This window comes from Hyperolius riggenbachi, chromosome 1, assembly GCF_040937935.1.
Source record: "Hyperolius riggenbachi isolate aHypRig1 chromosome 1, aHypRig1.pri, whole genome shotgun sequence".
NCBI lineage: Eukaryota > Metazoa > Chordata > Amphibia > Anura > Hyperoliidae > Hyperolius > Hyperolius riggenbachi.
Window position 1 is genome coordinate 562,911,532 of NC_090646.1, and position 18,011 is coordinate 562,929,542.

Here is an 18,011-nt window from a genome sequence, read left to right on the forward strand (position 1 = left end):
TTCATTCCATTTGCAGTATGCTGTCACCGGCTGGATTTGCTGCTCTTCTGCATATAAAGTTCCCATATGGGTGAGCTAATCCACTCCATTGGAATGCAGATGATAGTCTGTGGTAGAATGTGACCAAGGCAGACCAGACTCATGGTGAAGCAATTTTTGGAAAGGAGGAGGGAGTCTGCTTGTTCTCCAGAAAACATTTTCCAGACTGGGTGCTGCCGTTTCCCTGAGAATGCTCCATCAGTGCTGTTTGCTTGTTACATCAAACTGGGTATCTAGCTGCATACACATGCTAGACAGAACTTGGCCGAATCAGACATTTGAGGCTGTTCAGCCAAGATTCCAGCTTGTGTCCAAGCTCATTTAAAACTTCCACACACTAGATATTTAAGTGCATTGCTCTCCTGAACTCACGTGCATTGCACATTGGTGTAGCCAAGGAATGTGTCATTTGCACAGTACACTGTCTTGTGACCAACTGGCCCTAAAGGTGCGTACACACGCACTACTAAAGAGAACAGCGGGTCCGTCAGACCCTCCCGCTGGGTGGTCGTTCTCCCGACAGTCGTGCGCGTGTATAGTCTGTCTGCAGACTGATAAGGCTGTTTCTCAACGATCCACTGACTTATTGGTTTTCTGCCAGATGACTGACACGGTTTACTCAGGTCAGTGAGTTTGTGCCGGATTGTATGTCAGGATGTCACTTTGCGAGTCATGAAATTGAAGTGCATTGTGGGAGGTGTAGTTTATGGACAATGTGTGCGTTAACTTAGCACAGACCTTAATTGAGACAGTCCTGTGTGTTTGAAGCTCTCGTGGGTCACATAAAAGGATGAGGCGTGCCGGATTTGGCCTCTGGGTTTTGAGATTGACACCTGTGCTCTACATTGTTACCCAGCTTTTCTCCCAAGAAACTGGTCAGACAGCTGACTCGAGAGCTTTCAGATTAAACAGTTCTTGCTCAGTGTCTATTTCAAAAGATCCTCATGATGTATTTTCAAAGCATTTGTTTTATGCTACCCTGTAAGAATACCTGTCCCTATTTTGATTTGACCACTTGATAATCCTAATATTTCTGTACTTAGAATCCAGGAAAAAAAATCTGTGTAGCTATCATGCAGAAGAACAAGAGGTTGTTTTTGCACTTTAAGTGCTTTAAAGCAGTAGGATTAGCTATACTATGCCAGGGAAAAAACACATATATAAGTAGATACATACTTGATCTACTTACATAACACATGTATTGTACTGTCTGTTTTCATTTCAGTGAATGTTTTATATAGTAAATGAAGATAATTATGTTCCTGGTGGGAATTGTCTTTTGCCCACATCTTAGGATAAATGCTGTCATTTCTGCCCTTTACTTTTTTTCTTTTTCTCCTCCAATCGCTGAGTCACTGCAGCCTTGCTTGTAAATACAAATGAGCAGGGGATTGTGTTTCAGATAAGCAGCTGGCAGGGAAATAAAGGGAAGAGGCGGAATATATTATAGATAAAAAGAACCCTCAGCATTCAACTTTTTGGCACTGACTACTAAAGGGCCAGAGCTCCTTAAGTATGTGATAACTCCAAATCCTAACAGCAGAAAAGTTTTGAATGCAGGATTACTGTTGAAATTTTGGTTTTTATGGCGACACTCCCGCTTTAAAGGACAACCGAGGTGACATGAGATAGACATGTGTATGTATGTAAGCACACAAATAACTAGGCTGTGTTGCTTGTGTTTCTTTCTCTGCCTGAAAGAGCACTGGGTATGCAAGTAAGTTTCTGTCCGCGTAGGGACCAGGTCGGACTGGGTTAGACCATAGCAGCGATGGCGAACCTATGGCACGCGTGCCAGACCCGGCACACTTAGCCGAATCTGCTGGCACGCCATCGCTGCTGCGCTATGTCCCGTCCATTGCATGAACTGGCCACGGCGTCTACTAGATGCTGCGCCAGTTCATAGCCCGCAGCTCCGCTCCAGCCTGCATAGTTTTCCGGCAGGGAGAGCAGGGCTACGAAAAGATGGCGTCCGAAGCCCTGTACTGGAGACTTTGTGTCTCCAGTACAAGGCTTCGGGCTCCATCTTCCCCTAGCCCTGCTATTGCATTCAGCGCGGGGGATATGCAGGAGGATCGTCCGGGGAGCTACGTGCCAGAGGCCGGCCGGGAGAGGAGACTTCTGTCAGGTGAGTAAATTCCTTTTTTTGCAGGTGAAATGTTGCCCACATTGCATTATTTTCTGGTGAAATGTTGCCCACTGCGTTTATTTTCTGCTGAAATGCTGGCAACATTGCGTTTATTTTCTGGTGTCTGGGGTAACTGTTGCTGCATTTATTATTTAATGGTCATAGTTGGCTATATTTGCTGATTTGGGGTTACGGCGGGTATACTAATAAATAGCATCACACAGTTTCTGCACACCCATGATGCAAATCCTCGTTTCACCACATGGCGGAAACGCTGCTTTCTTATGCCTCGCTGTTACATCATTGTTAGCTCCGCCCATACAATTTCATGGCCACGCCCATTTTTTCGGCGCAACACCCCTCTCCCCTGTCCAAGGTGGAACTCAGAAAAATCTAGTCACTGTAGGTTTGAGGGCCTGGTATTTGTCATGTCTTATGTTCTGAGGGGGGGGGGGGGTCATTTTGTTCAAATTGACGTGTTGGCACTTTACGAGAGACAAGAGACTTGTGTTGAAGTTTGGGCACTCAGTCTCAAAGGTTTGCCACCACTGGACTATAGCATAACCCTCCCTGATAAGGAATTACAGCCATAAAACACTTTTCTGTCAGTAAATGGCTTCTGAGAGCAGGAAACATATACAAAGGGTCAATTTGTAGATTTGTACTCTAGCACACTTCAATGAAGGTGTCGAGCAGAGACAATGAAACAATAAAAACTTAACACTAGATTTAAATATAAAATAAAACTGCGGGATATCTAAAGTCATTTTTAGGTGGAGGAGGATAGATACAATTGTTTTTCTCATCAGTTTATTTTCACCTCGGATATCCTTTAAAATCTCCCCCACCCACCATCAGTTCTGTTCATATTGCTAGGCAATTTGTCCCGCAGTAGAAGTACTGAACAGTATAGTGTGTGTGTGTGTGTGTGTGTGTGTGTACACCTCAGAGAATGCAAGGAGTGGGGCTGGCGATTGAACTGTTGTATTTAAAAGGTCAGGTAGGAGACGTGCTGAAGCTCAGGTTACTGGCAGGCAGGTTCAGACACCATTCTTCTATCCAGTTACATGGTCAGGGTAACATGTGATAAAGGAGCTCACACAGTTATCTGATGATGCACGGAAGCTGCACATGCTGCGTGGAACATATGTCACCTGTATTTTGCAGCATTGCCAGTCCTGTTTTTGCCAGTTATGAGACAGTTGCAACAGGAAAGATGCATTGGACTTGTTTTGATAGGTTTTTAATTTATAAATGTAATCTCTGATGCACACACTTTAGTTTTCCAGTTTTTCAGACCCAGATTTTACCCTGAAGATGATGCACTTTACACTCATTGCATGTCAAAGGACTACGATCAAAATTCCAAAAACTGTAAAGGATTTATCAGTCGATAGTGGTGCCATTATGCAGAGTTACACCCAGACTAAAAATTGAGTGGGTTAGTGATTGATGCAGCTTCCATCCATCCTCCGTTCTATTTGATCAGAAATCTCATAACAAGGCAGAGTACCAAGCTGGGAGGAAAAAATACAGAACTTGTGTTTTCTTCACTTTAGGCAATGCACCTAAACCTTTTTTTTTTTTTCTTTATCCGTGTGGTTTGCTAAGCCATCTTTCTTGATGCCCCATTCTGCTTGGCTGGTCTGATAAATAGCTGTGTGCAGGTAGAGCCTGGTACACACCATGCAATATCCCGTCAGATGGGTCGAATTGATTACTTCTGACAGGTCGATCTGATTTGATTACTTTTCTGATCGATTTTGTATAGAAGTGATCTTGAAATCGACCAGAAAAACGCTCGAAAACAGATCAGACCTGTCGGTAATTAATCGATTTGACCATCAATCTAATGGGAAATTTGCATGGTGTGTAGCTGGCATTACCCTGTCTGATAACCACCAGCAAGAGGGTAGCTGGGATGGGATTGTGTTATCTAACTTGTGTTGTCAACACAGAGCCCTCCAGGATGGAGCACAGTGGGGGTGGGGGAGGTCAGGTGTGTCTTTGTATCATCTCAGCAGGGGGAAGGGTGGTCTGCACAAGGTGGATGCAGTCAGGGCAGTCCAGTCAGTAGAAGGGTGCCTGGCTTGTCTACAGATGGCAGATGTGATGCCAGTAGCTCAGTTTTGCTCTAGGACAGGCATGGGCAAACTTGGCCCTCCAGCTGTTAAGGAACTACAAGTCCCACAATGCATTTGCTTTTGAGTCATGAGTGTGGCTGTAAGACTCCTGCAATGCAGAGACTTGTAGTTCCTTAACAGCTGGAGGGCCAAGTTTACCCATGCCTGCTCTAGGATAATGTAGAAAGGAGTATTGAACTTCTTTTGGGTTCTTTGCTGCTGTCCTTTCCTGAACTTCCCATTAAAGAGAGAAAATCCTGTAGCTTTCAAAGGTGAAAAAGTAGGTAAAAAAAACCCTTTTCAAATGATTAAACTTCTGAGCAAGGCCCCCTTTGGCTGTGCTCTGTGGAAATAGGATTACCCTGGCAAAATTTACTTTAGACTAAATACTGGGTATTGTTTCTTCTCTAGGGAACAAGTTTGTTTTATTTGGCTGCTGACCTGGTGGAAGCTAATCCTGTTATCAAAGGGACCAGTTTACCCTTTGCATGAATTGTGCTCCACTGCAACTTGCTTTACTTGACAGCTCTTTGAAGGAGTTCTGTCTCTCTTGTGGAGCATGAAGTCATCCCTGACTGTGAAGGATTTAGCAGCTATTGATGTGTGCAATCGTTCCACAAATCAGGAAGACTAGATCCTTCTAATAGTTCCTGGATCTGTATTTTATGCCTTTTTAAGCGGAAATAACAGCTTTGTTGTTTCACCTTCTAGTGTTGTGTGTTTGTTTTTGTTTTATGGTTGACTAGCAGTTGCATGTGCTTTGATGCATTACAGTAAAAGGGTCTCAAAATAAGTTGAGTATTGTACCATGTTCGCCATCAGTTAGAGGCACCACAATGGCCCATAGTACAATGTAGCAAATTATTTAAAATAACCACTTATACGTTAATTATCCTAATTTCAGCATCAGAAACATTTCCTATATCTATATGTTGCTGTGTACCGGTATGTAGCCCCACCCTCCCAGTGATGTCACATCCTATGCTTTTTAGCTATGCGGAATTCTCCCACCGCATTCTGGGAAACCAGGTATTATTTCTACTGGCTTCAGAATTCTAAGTATTTAAAAATTGTGCAGAGCTGCACCCAACAGCACTTCAGATGTCACCACACGTGGTAACTTCCAGAATTTACCGGTAAATGGTGAATCAAGAGAGGAAAGATTTTACAAAGGGCAAACACTAATTTATAAAGTAATTTAAAGAGAACCTGAACTGAAAATAAAATCAAAATAACTTTGTACTGGTTGAACTCGATGGACGTATGTCTTTTTTCAACCAAAATAACTATGTAACTATGATACACGGGTGATACTTACCTGCTGTGTAGTCTACACCTCAATCTTTCTCCTCTCCTGCGTCCCATTTGACCACTGTGATCGATGGAATTCTCTGTCCTCCATTTTGAAAATGGCCATTACCCCATAACCGCTTCCTGGTCAGCACACTGTTTAGCCGCATCTACACGCGTAGATGCGGCGGCGATGTTCGTTATCAATCGAGCTGCTGATGCGGCTCGATTGATAAGATCCGACAGGACGGATCTCCCCACCGCCGATTCCCTGCTCGTTCCCCGCAAGGGGACAATGGCAGGGAATCGAGCGGAAGAGAAGCGGTGCGGGGACGAGCGGGTATCGAATCCGGCGCGGCGGGTACGCGGAAGAGGCGATCCGGCGGCTAATCGAGCCGCCGGATCGCCGCCTCATCTACGCATGTAGATGAGGCTTTAAACTGTAATATCACCCACTTGAGCCATAGGGAAACATGGACATTACCTTACACATTCAGTTGTAACTGACAGCTGCTGATAGATAACTGACAGCAACTGGTGTATTTCATTTCTGACAAAATATTGTCAGAACTGGAAGGGATCACTAAGAAGAAAATGGTGAGGTAAGTATTTTAATATTCATTTGCCGCAACGTCTTGTGTTTATATTAAATCATTTTACTCACTTCAGGTTCCCGTTAATGTAAACATTTGGGAGTTTTATTCATAATTTACAATTTTACTCATCTGTACAGTGCCTCTTTAAAGCTGGAATTTTTCCATCTTGATTTATCAGCTAACTTAGAGAATCTGTATTGTTAAAATCACACAAAAGTAAACATACCAGTGCATTAGGGGACATCTCCTATTACCCTCTGTCACAATTTCGCTGCTCCCCGCCGCATTAAAAGTGGTTAAAAACAGTTTTAAAAAGTTTGTTTATAAACAAACAAAATGGCCACCAAAACAGGAAGTAGGTTGATGTACAGTATGTCCACACATAGAAAATACATTCATACACAAGCAGGCTGTATACACCCTTCCTTTTGAATCTCAAGAGATCATTTGTGTGTTTCTTTCCCCCTGCAGCTATCTTCCACTGAAGTGTCAGGCTGTTTCTTCCTGCAGAGTGCAGACAGCTCTGCCTGTATGTAATTCCTCAGTATGTGAAAGCCCAGCCAGCTCAGAGGAGGATTTATCCAGCTTGTAAAAGATAATAGAGCAGAGAGAAGCTGCACTGATCTAAATAACACACAGGCAGTGTGCAGAGAGGGGCCTGGAGGGGGGAGATGCATCACAGAACCACAACACTGAAGAACTTGGCAGCCTTCCAGACACAGGCTGACAAGTCTGACAAGAGAGAGATAAGTTGATTTATTACAGAGATGGTGATAGTAGAACGTGCTGCAGTAAGCCAGAACACATTAGAATAGATTTTGGAACTTGTAGGATTGAAGAAAACCGGATGAAATTTTTGTTACGGAGTCTCTTTAAAAGAGAAAAGCTTCCTTTCAGCCATTAAGCGTTCAGTCTACAGGAAGAGTCTGAAGGTTTATTGGTCAAAAGCACATTTTTTTTCCTTGTGAGTTGACAATAAATGGTATCATCCTGATTCAAAACTTCTGCTAAAATATCATATCTGGTTTGATTTTTAGGCACACTGGCTTCTGAGGTTTAGTGTCCTGGGTTTTTCGGGTTGAATCACCCATTGGCAGAAAACCTTGAGTTTACTGGCTTTTTCTTCCTACTGCCATCTTTGTAACCTGCAAAAAGGCCTGACATCCCCAGCTAATAACTGCAGTACCCAAATCTGTGGTATCTAGTTCAAAACGTGAAAACCGAAATCTGAGATGTGTAATGGGAAAGTGTATGATTCATACTGTTTACCTCCCAAAAGTTAGCTTTAAATGAGCTAGTATTTCAACCAGCTCTAATGATTTTGGTTTTTTTTTTCTTTTCACTTTCAGAATTCAATATCTGCACGCCCAACTATCCAAGTACAAGGACTCCAAGGAGTAAGTATTAACTTTACATATCTAGATTGTACAGTTCTGTAAACATTATAAAACCCTTTGTGGACTGGGAGACCTAAAACATCTGGGGGTTTTTTTCCCCAGTCATTTTTTTTCTCTGCATTTTGAAGAGGAAATAAATGGGAGAAAATACTTTCTATTCATTGTTTTAAAACAAACCCTGCTACTGTAGATGTATCCTTTACCAGTCAATTTAAACCCGGGTAAGACTTTATTGGTCCATTTTCATGCTGCATAAATTTGCATAAACATTTACATATATTTACATAAACTCCTAAACATCTGCATATCATTGGTCCCCCCATCAATACGGGTAGGGTGACCTCCATATAGCATTTGTACAGACCTTACCACCTTTGAAGGCTAGATATGGTCAATGAGATGCACATCAGAGGTTGTATGCTACTTGTATGCACACTAGATGAGCTTGGAGGGCAAGGATTCCACAGCTCTTCATTTCTGCTAGATCTTGGAGTAGAGCCGCCAGTATACTGCCAAGTAGCTGGAGGTTTCTCCCTTTTATCTAGCAGCTATGGGTTCTAATGAGCCTTCCCTCTCCTCCCCTGGTGCCCTCTGTGCTGTACTGACTCCCCCCGCTGCAGGGGACTTTGGGAGCCAAGTCCTCATGGCTTTGATTAATAGGAACATGAGACTGAGGGTAGGAACACACTGAGCAGAATCGCATATGCATCTTCCATAGTACATAGTGGAAAACATATGCGATTCTGCCTAGTGTGTTCCTACCCTAATGCTGGGCATACACGGTGAGATTTATGCGCCGGATCGAGCCACTGGCTCGATCCCGGCGCGTCCCCATCGATTACCGCTCGTCCCCGCAGGTGCTCCTTATCTTCCGCTCGTTTTCTGCCCTTTGTCCGCCCGCGGGTATCGAGCGGGGAATCGAGCGCCTCGCTGATTGGACCTGTCGGAAATAATCGAGCCATCAGCAGCTCTATCGATAAGGAGAATCACACCGTGTATGCCCAGCATAAGAGTATGGTAGCGAATAGATTGTAGAGACATAACACTGTGTACTCAGAGTAAAGTGCTGCAATAGATACCAGTGCTGTGTAAATAAACTAGTTAATGGGCTAGGCTACATTGCACTCACTACCGTTTCTAACATATGGAGTTTCAAAAGCAATTTGAAGTTTAAAGAGCAATTTTTAGCAATGAAGAAGTGTGTGCAGTAAACTTTCAGCTCTGTCCTGTGAAGGATTTTTAGTGTAAAAAAGAAAAAAAAAATCCAGCTTGGTTTTCCTTCTGTACTGTGGACCTTTCGGTTTGCATTTGGTAATATCTTATTGTAAGGAAGTGCTGTTCATTGGGCAGGCTTACTGGCAAATCATTAGTGTCCATATTTTGCTGTTTGTAACGGAATGCCATCGGAGTGCTGTATTTCAGTTTCTTGATTCGAGTCTGTGTTTGAATGTTATGCCATAATGTCTGTTTCAGTGACAGAACTGTGCTTTGTATGTAATGTATATAGATTATCAGAACGATCCCACTGTTTACCAATTCAGCATTTCTACCAGCATTTATGCTATGAAGTATACAGTTTGCATTAAAGATGCATGCAAACAAGTCATTAGCATCTCATTGACCATCTCTATTTTAGTACTTAGCTGTATTTCTAAAATTGGGCATGGTAAAAAAAGATGCCAATACTTGAGTTGATGCAGAACACTGCAAATTAACACAGCTTTTAAATGGACCCATCAAATCCTACATTAGCTTCATTCCATTGGCCCATTTTCACACTGCATACATTTGCATAGAAAATTTGCATGATTCTGCAAAGTAAAAAATGGATTCACTTACTTGTGGCCTCTGCCAGCCCCTTGCAGCCTTCCTGTCCTGCGCTGGTCCTCCCACAATCCTCCGTTCTCCCGCCACCAGCCTGTTTCGTTATTGTCGATGCAGCAACTGCACATGCACGCCCTGAGCCAGGTGCATGTTTCTTCACGTTCCCATCCACAATATCTGTCTTCACATTCCCGTCCGCAATAGCAGCCTGCGCTATAAGCTCAGGGCGCTATTGCAGGCGGGAACGCGAATAAAGATACATGTAGCTCGGGGCATGCAGTTGCGGTCAACTTACAAGTCGACGGTAACAAAACTAGCTGGCGACTGGAGAACTGAGGATCGTGGAGAACCGGCACGGGACAGAAAGGCTGCGAGGGCAGAAGTGCCAGGTAAGTGAAACACTTTTTTTTTTTTTCCCCTCCCCTATTCAGTTCCGCTTTAAGCTAAGAATTATTTGCATCTCGTTAACCATCACTAACTAAAAATTGTATTTTTATTTCTGTATTTAACCTCAATGAGGGGAATCTCACCCCCACTTCCTGTTTTAGTTTGACCCCAGTGGTGGAACTGGAAGTATGGAATACATAGCAATTCTTTGTGACCATGCAGGCCTCAGAACTATTATCTCATGCCCTGCAAGGGCTGACTGATATCTACTGTCTACACACAGCTTTGCTGGCATCTGTAAAATACAAATCTTTATACAAAAGTCATCTTGTATGTCTTTACACTGCCCACTCACTGCTCCCTCCATGCACAGCCTTCTTCACCGGAACTAGTGATCTATTGGGCCAGTCAGTCATTACTATCAGGGAATGGAAGATGAGCTCAACCTGCTGACGCAGTGCCTAAATTCACTTCTGTGTGAGCATCCTCCATTGACTGATTAGGTGACAGTGATAACCTTGCTGCTGCTGTGACATCACTCTGACATCAGCAGTACATTTTTCCAGTACCTCCCAGATGCAAAGAAAATAATCCCTGCTCTGCTGCAGCACAAGGATGGACTGAGCCTGAGTTATGATAGTTCTAATTAAAAAGACTTTATTTAAAAAAAAAAAAGCATTAAGTAAATCCTTGAAAAACACTGATATCAAATAGCTTATTATGTAATTTATGTTTGTTAGATCCTGACATTTTTCGGGAATGTATTATAGCTCTTATCTGCTTGTGTATGATAGTGTGCAGGTTGTGAAACCGTTTTCTGCTTTCGTCCCCCTTTATCCTCCCCAACACCCCCACATAGGTGGACTGATTGGGGAGGGATTATACCCAAGAATAGAGGTCTGAAGAAGAAGGGACATCCTGCAGTCTACTAGACACACTTATCTGAGGTTTATACCCAGGTTTGGACAGCTGGACAAACTACAAAACTAGCATTTTGAAGCAAACTAGACTAGTGGCAAACCTGCTCTTGTTAGTTTGTGCATAGGCTAGGGGGCTAGATGTGCAGATCTTTGAAATCGATTACTATTCTGCTGGGAATATACTGTTCGTTTTTGAGGTGATTAGATGGTTAGATAATTTCCGACATCCCATCTCCCATTCGATCGTTTTGCCGCTCGATTCCTGATATAAATGAATGGAAAAAGATAAGAAAAACAAGCAGACGATAAGAGAATCAAGCGGCAAAATCGAGCGAGCGGAGAATCGAGCGAAAAAAACGAATAGTGTATGCCCACCATTAAGCCTCATATGCACAGTACAATTTTCCAACAGATCGACCTGTGATGTGATAAGTTTCTTTGTGTGTGGATGTCCAAATTGTTCCCGATCGATAATACGATTGATTTTATGCTAGCTACTCAAATTTGTTTGGACTGGTTGGAAATTATCTGGTCGATCCGATGGAAAATTGTATGGTGTGTACCCAGCTTTATTGAAGATGGAGAAAGATTGAAATCCCCTGCGTTTGAATGATATCCGTTTTGTTGACTTCTTTATCCTTTCTTCAACCCAAGTGTTTTCAGTTTGGTTTTCCCTTCTCTTAACCTACCATATGTACATGTGCTCAATTGGTGCTGTCTGTCTGTAGCTGTCATTGTGGTTGTTTTGGGCAGGGCTGTGGAGTCCAAAATCATCCGACTCAGACTCCTTAGTTTATGAAAACAACAAGTCAGACTCCAGGTACCCAAAATTACTCCAACTTCTCGACTTCGTAGTCTAATTTTTACAAAGGCTATGGATTTGGTTCAAAAATCATCCGACTCATCAGTTTATTGAAACCTCCGACTCCAGGTACCCAAAATTGCTCCAACTCCACAGCCCGTTTTTGGTGACGGTGTAAGGATGATAGCAGTACTGACAGTCTGAGTAGTTCTGGTCTACAAATAATGGTTGTATGGATGATTGGCAGGAGGCCTCTGACAATGCAGATATGCCATGTGCTGTGTATGTAGCCTTACCTGACGGTGTAAAGCACAAGCCCACAAACTTGTAATACAGCAACGGGTTTTGTGAATCTTGTGCTCAGTACTCCTACATGTTTGTAGATGTCACGGATTGTGTGTTGTGCTCAGCATCCATGTGATGTGCATGTGCTGGTGTCTGACGTTTCAGTAGATTCCCCCAATGCAAATATCAGCTCGTTGTGTTAGAGCAGAACCAAGCTGGAACAAATTCCAAGTTGTCTGTAGGCAGGAAGGGACTCTGTGACCTGTGCTGTGACCCTCCCCCCCCCCCCCTTTCCCTGTAACTGTATGCTGCAAGAGTGGACGCACTTGTTCTTTCTATATGACAAATAGGAAAAGTAAACAGCTACTAAGTTTAAAGCTGTATCTCTGACAAACACCACTGACTTGGCTGCTTATTTCCTTAGAAGTCCTTGAGTTTTGTTCGGATTAAAGGTCACTTGCAAGCAATGCAGCTGGTTACATTTTGAGAGCAGACTTTGCAGGTGACTCAGGGATATATAGATCTGCAGATGAGGCGGTTTGCCCAGGCCTCCCTGTTCCTGCTCTTGTAATATGAAGACTTGTAATGTACGGAGGTAGAGCAGATCCCCTTGCTTTCTTGGAAAGGCTTCTGTGCTGCTGATAATCTATATTGTGAATCTATTTCACATGATTATCTTTTCCAGCAGGTTTTGTGTAGCCTTTGATGCTGCCCTCTGCATAACTGCATTTTGTGTTAACATTCCAGTAATTAACCACACAGGAGCATGGCCAGCCTTGTGTTATTGTTTAGTGATCGCTGGTCATCGGGTCCTTTCTTCTAATTGTTTAAAGCCTTTATTTTCCTTTCTCCGGTGGCGCAGGCTGTATATTTTCCTTTCCGTGCTGTAATTTTGCACTGCACAGATTGAGTAACGTCCCCTAGCAGGAATGTTACAGGATGACGGGCTGCCAAGCTCTCGGTTGGGGGCCGATCTTCTGTGTTCACTAAAAATCTTATTAGCAGGAGTAATTGGAGCAAGTAATTTTGAGTTATTTAAATAGAGACTTGCAAGCATAATCACCTTTTGTTGTGGCATTGTTTGTATATTTGCTTCTGACAGTAAGTTGCGTTTAAAGCAGGCTTGGCACCTTTTACAAAAATAATTCTGTGCTAGTAAAGCTGCCAGGCATTCCATACGCATTTCCCTTTAAGACAGGCCTGCTTGCATCAGTTCCCAAAATACTGGCTTCCCGGAGAGAGCTTATAGGAAATTCCCATCAGGCACAGCACATCTGACGTTCAAATGGTTTTATTGAAGAAAGCAAGGATTACTTTTGTCCTCCTCTCTGTTCCCTCTAAAAGTGTGCTGAAAATACACATAAAACGTTTGTTTTTTAAGTTTCTTGTAGCAATATTAGACCTCTGAATTAAATTTTACTGTGTAAAAAGTTAAACTTCAGGAAAATTAAAAATAATGTTAAAGTTGCCTCGGTTTTACAGCTAACTTGTGTAGATGTTTCCTCACTTCCTGTGTTTGGGACCTCCATGAAACTGAATGGGCTTAGGACTCTTCCCCAGTCTACCAACAAAGCTTTATTTCTTGCAGTTTGTTCACTTTAGAGCGGCTAATCCACTTCCTGTCAAGACAGGAGGTGAATCTGAACCGCAGTAAAAACTCAAAACCCGTTCTATTCTATCTATTTCAAATTTTTTTAGAGCTGATAATTATTAATACAAAGCTCACAGCAAAGTACCGTAAGGATATTTATTGTGTGAAGCAATCATTGGATGTGGAGTCCCTTTGTGATAATAATCTGTAATCTGAGCCAGTGTGCCCAATCCATGAGCCAAAAGGACATCTCAGGTGCTAATATTATGGATAAGATGCCAAATGTAATGCTGGGAATAGTTTTTTTTTTTTTTTTGGGGGGGGGGGGGGGGGGGGGGGGGGCAGTTAGAGGACTCGACGGATAATTTCTGACAAGTCCAATGTGATTTTCGATCGCTTTTCTGATCAGATTTCTCATAGAACTAAATGGAAATCGATTGGCCAGTAAATTTGCCTAATGTTGGGAATACACAATGAGATTTTTCAGCAGAGGATGTAGTTTTGAGGCCTGTGGCTACTTGGCTTCTGGGATTTTTCCAGGCTTAAGCTGTCAAGGTCCTCTGTTATTTTGCAATGTACTAGCTTGGATTATGATATTTACCCTTGAGTCGTTTACAGTTTAAAGTACGTATATGTGTACAGAGTTTTGACACTTGTCTATGCAATGCAGGGCTGAACACATCAGTAGCCAAGTCTGTTAATAAAATCATAGCTGTTGCCTAACTTCCCAGTCTTTTCGTGCTAAATTGTCCACGCCTGTCCTCTGTGGTCTGATACCGGTTTACATTGTCTTGGTGTGCACTCTGTCCTGAAGGAATAAGCCTGGAATGTCCCAAACACCTGTATTTTTCTTATCTCCTTGTCTTGTGTAAAGCCATAGATGTTTACTTGCTCTGGGATTTGTTAAACCAGATGTGTGTGTTCATATGTAAATAGGGTACAAAGCACACGCATACAGGTCAGTGGAATGTTCAGCAGTCGGATGTCTTATCAGGCACGTGTATGCTGATGACAATAGGAAGAACTGTACTGTTTACAAGTTACTGCACTGCTCTGGTCCTGCGTGTGCCCAGCTCACCAGTACCAGTATAGCTTATACCCCATTAAAGGCAAGTACACACGCCGTATTTTTACAAGTGACTGGTCCGTTAGACCCTCCCACAGTGCGGTCGTTCTGCCGACAGTAGCACGTATGTACAACCTGTCGGCAGACTGAGACTGGTTTTGACTGATCTGCACGTTCTACTGTCGGCAAAACGGCCGCATCGCAGGAGAGTCTAATGGACCCGTCGCTTGTAAAAAATCTTGCGTGTACGCGCCTTAACACCACACTGGTGCTTAAACACTTCTACAATAAGTCTGCAATATTTTTCTTTTGTTTTGATACCAATTTTAGTCAACTTTCTATATCCTTTAGCTTTATGCTGGGAATACACAATGAGTTTTTTGGGCAGGAATACTGGCCAATCATTTTTCCGATTGATTCCCATTCACGCCTATGAGAAAAACGATCAAAATCAGATCAGACCTGTCAGAAATGATCTATCGAACCATCTGCCTAAAGCCGTGTATTCCCAGCATTCTCTACATCATGTTTGTGTCTTAATTTTTTGTGCTTTTTTTGTAATGATTGAGTATAGTTTAGTTAGAATATACTCTTTACTTAAAGCCCACGATAGTATTGGTATCGCGGAAATCCCTCATTCTCTTGAGTTGGGCTGGTTCCCACTATAGCAGAATATTGACCCATTTTTTTTGTCCATTTTACAGCTTCGTAAAACGGATAGTCAATTCTACAATCAATAATTATAGCCCATTCTCCTATCGATAATGGATCCTATTAATAGGATCGCTTCACATTTGTGAGCCTGCAATGGAGCCCTGAACAGACTCTTGTGTGGTTAATGATTTGATTTGATTTCTTTTTTTCTTTACCTTTTTATCTCTCCTCCACCCTCCCTGGTGGTTCCAGGAAAACTTCTCCAGGGGTCACAAGCACCCCCTACCCTAGTCTGTAGTCTACTAGAAGGTTCACTAGAACAGAGATTTACATGCAAGCTAATAGCACCAGGGTTTTACTGAAAACTACAGCAAACATCCTCTCACATATCAGTGATGACCGTTGAATCTGAAATATATACTATGTTCTGTTTTTGTTGACTTTTCCCTGATGTGTTCAGTGCAGGTCTGTAAATATCTCTTCCATTAAATTTCCCCTCTACTGCTGGAACATAGACATTAGTCATGCAGCTTCATGGAAAAGAACCGCTTAGTTCTCTACAGTTCTGGAAAGGCAGATGGGACGGTTATGATCAGTAGCTGCAATCTCTTTCCGTGAAATCATCCGCTGCCCATTATGCAACACTAGTTGTCCTGAATGGCTGAAATGGTTGGCTTCCTTTTTAAAGTGGACCTGAACTCTTCCACAGGACAGAAGGAAAACATAACAGAAATGCACCCTGTATGTACTCATTTGTGTCTAATCACTAGTTGTAATTTGATCTCCCCCCTGTGTCACATGACTGCCTATGGCAGATAAGCCCATTTTAAAAGCACAGGCTGTAAACAATATGTCTGCTTCCATGAATCAGGAAGTAGAAACTGTGCAGATTTATTTTAGGATTTGTATCAGCTGTAACAAACAGGGCTGTGGAGTCGGCGTCGTGGAGTCAGGCAATTTTGGGTGCCTGGAGTCGGGAAAAAATGCTCCGACTCCTAATGAATTTGTAACTGTAATTAAAATAGAAAATATGATAAAATGTTCTATTTCTCAGATAATAGTCATTAAAAATGTGTATATATACAGTAATAGCTGTGCTTAGTCCACAAAAATGAAATAAACCAATCAAAATTAGTTACTTGTGCTGCTTCAATAAAGCAGTCCCCGTATTTTTAAGGTCAGATATACATATCTGATTGTGACTGTATATATGATGTGTACACAGGAATCTCTTATATATACTAAATAACATCTATGCTGTAAGAATAAAGCTTAATGTGTAGCTGTGTCACTAATAGAGATGGTCAACGAGATGGAAATAATTCTGCATTGATGCTGATTTATGCAAATGTATGCACTCCCTTTGCTCATGAAATCAAATAATTTGATATGTTAAAATTTGGTTTGGTGGCTACACATTAAAGGGTACCTGAGACGGATGAAAACTAAAGTTTTATACATACATGGGGCTTCCTCCAGCCCCCTTCAGGCTAATCAGTCCCTCGCTGTCCTCCACCACCCGGATCTTCTGCTATGATTCCTGGTAATTCAGCCAGTCAGCGCTGTCCGGCCGCATGCCGCTCCCACAGCCAGGAACATTCTGCACCTGCGCAATAGTGCTGCACAGGTGTAGTATGCTCCTGGCGGCGGAGTGTGTGCATGCGCACTACGCCCGACTGGCTCAAGTACCTGGACTCATAGCAGAAGATCCAGGTGGTGGAGGAGGACAACGAGGGACTGATTATCCTGAAGGCGGCTAGAGGAAGCCCCAGGTATGTATAAAACTTTAATTTCATCAGTCTCAGGTTTACTTTGTTACACAGTAGTACTATACTCTACATATGCACTCCCCACAGAGCTGCAGGGAATCCACTGAGAATGCTGTGCACATTGAATACAGAGGTGTTGTCTGTTTACAAACTCCTCATTTCCCTGCAGAGTACCTGCACATCATTCTTACATGTACCCACACTTACATTGCCTAGGGCCTGATAGATGTTCTTTGTTCCGGTTTGTACCTTTTACAAGTACTCTTACCAAGGTTTTAGTCTAAAGGGAATAAATATAGTAGTCTACATATCCTTCTCACTTCAGTTGTCTTGTAAAATTCCTAAGCGTTGGCAGTTAAGAGACGAATTTCATGTTACATACTTTTAATCAACAAAATTGTAATATGCAAATTAGAGGAGTCGGAGTCGAGGAGTCTGAGTCGGTGGAATCCTAAACTGAGGAGTCGAAATCGAAGTCGGTTGATTTTTGGACCGACTCCACAGCCCTGGTAACAAATACATGTTTGTTTGTCACCATAAAAATCTAATTTCAACAGCAACTGGTCTGAGTGTATTAAGTGATAAAGATGCTAATCCTGCATTCAAAACTTTTTCTGCTGTTATGGTTTGGAGTTATCACATACTTTAGGAGCACTAGCCCTTTAGCCTCCTGGGCGGTTAATTTTTTTTTTCATAATTTAAAAAAATCCTTTTTTTTTTTAAATTTTTTTTTTTGTTTCATGTAAAGCTACCAGAGTGGTAGCTACATGAAACACCACTAGAGGGCGCATGTGGCCCTCTAGTCCGATCGTCGCCGGCATCTATAGCAAACAGGGGAACGCGTATATAACGCGTTCCCCTGTTTGGCTTCTCCTGTCGCCATGGCGACGATCGGGATGACGTCATGGACGTCAGCCGACGTCCTGACGTCAGGCACACCCGATCCAGCCCATAGCGCTGCCCGGAACTCATTGATCCGGGCAGCGCAGGGCTCTGGCGGGGGCCCTCTTCAGCCGCTGCGTGCGGCCGATCGCCGCAGAGCGGCGGCGATCAAGCTGTGCGCGCGGCTAGCAAAGTGCTGGCTGCGCGCACAGCAATTTACAGCGCACAAATCGCCCCACCAGGGGCTGAGATCTCCCC

The 18,011-nt window shown here is 42.9% G+C and overlaps 1 protein-coding gene across 1 annotated transcript in view; it reads left to right on the forward strand.

The window, feature by feature from the left end:
- The window catches only part of ELL2 (elongation factor for RNA polymerase II 2), a 98,520-nt gene that overhangs the window by 30,813 nt on the left and 49,696 nt on the right, over window positions 1–18,011 (forward strand). The window contains exon 2 of the mRNA XM_068247499.1: window positions 7,526–7,573. Within this exon, the coding sequence (XP_068103600.1) occupies window positions 7,526–7,573 (48 nt within the window). The remainder of the gene's footprint in view (window positions 1–7,525; window positions 7,574–18,011) is intronic.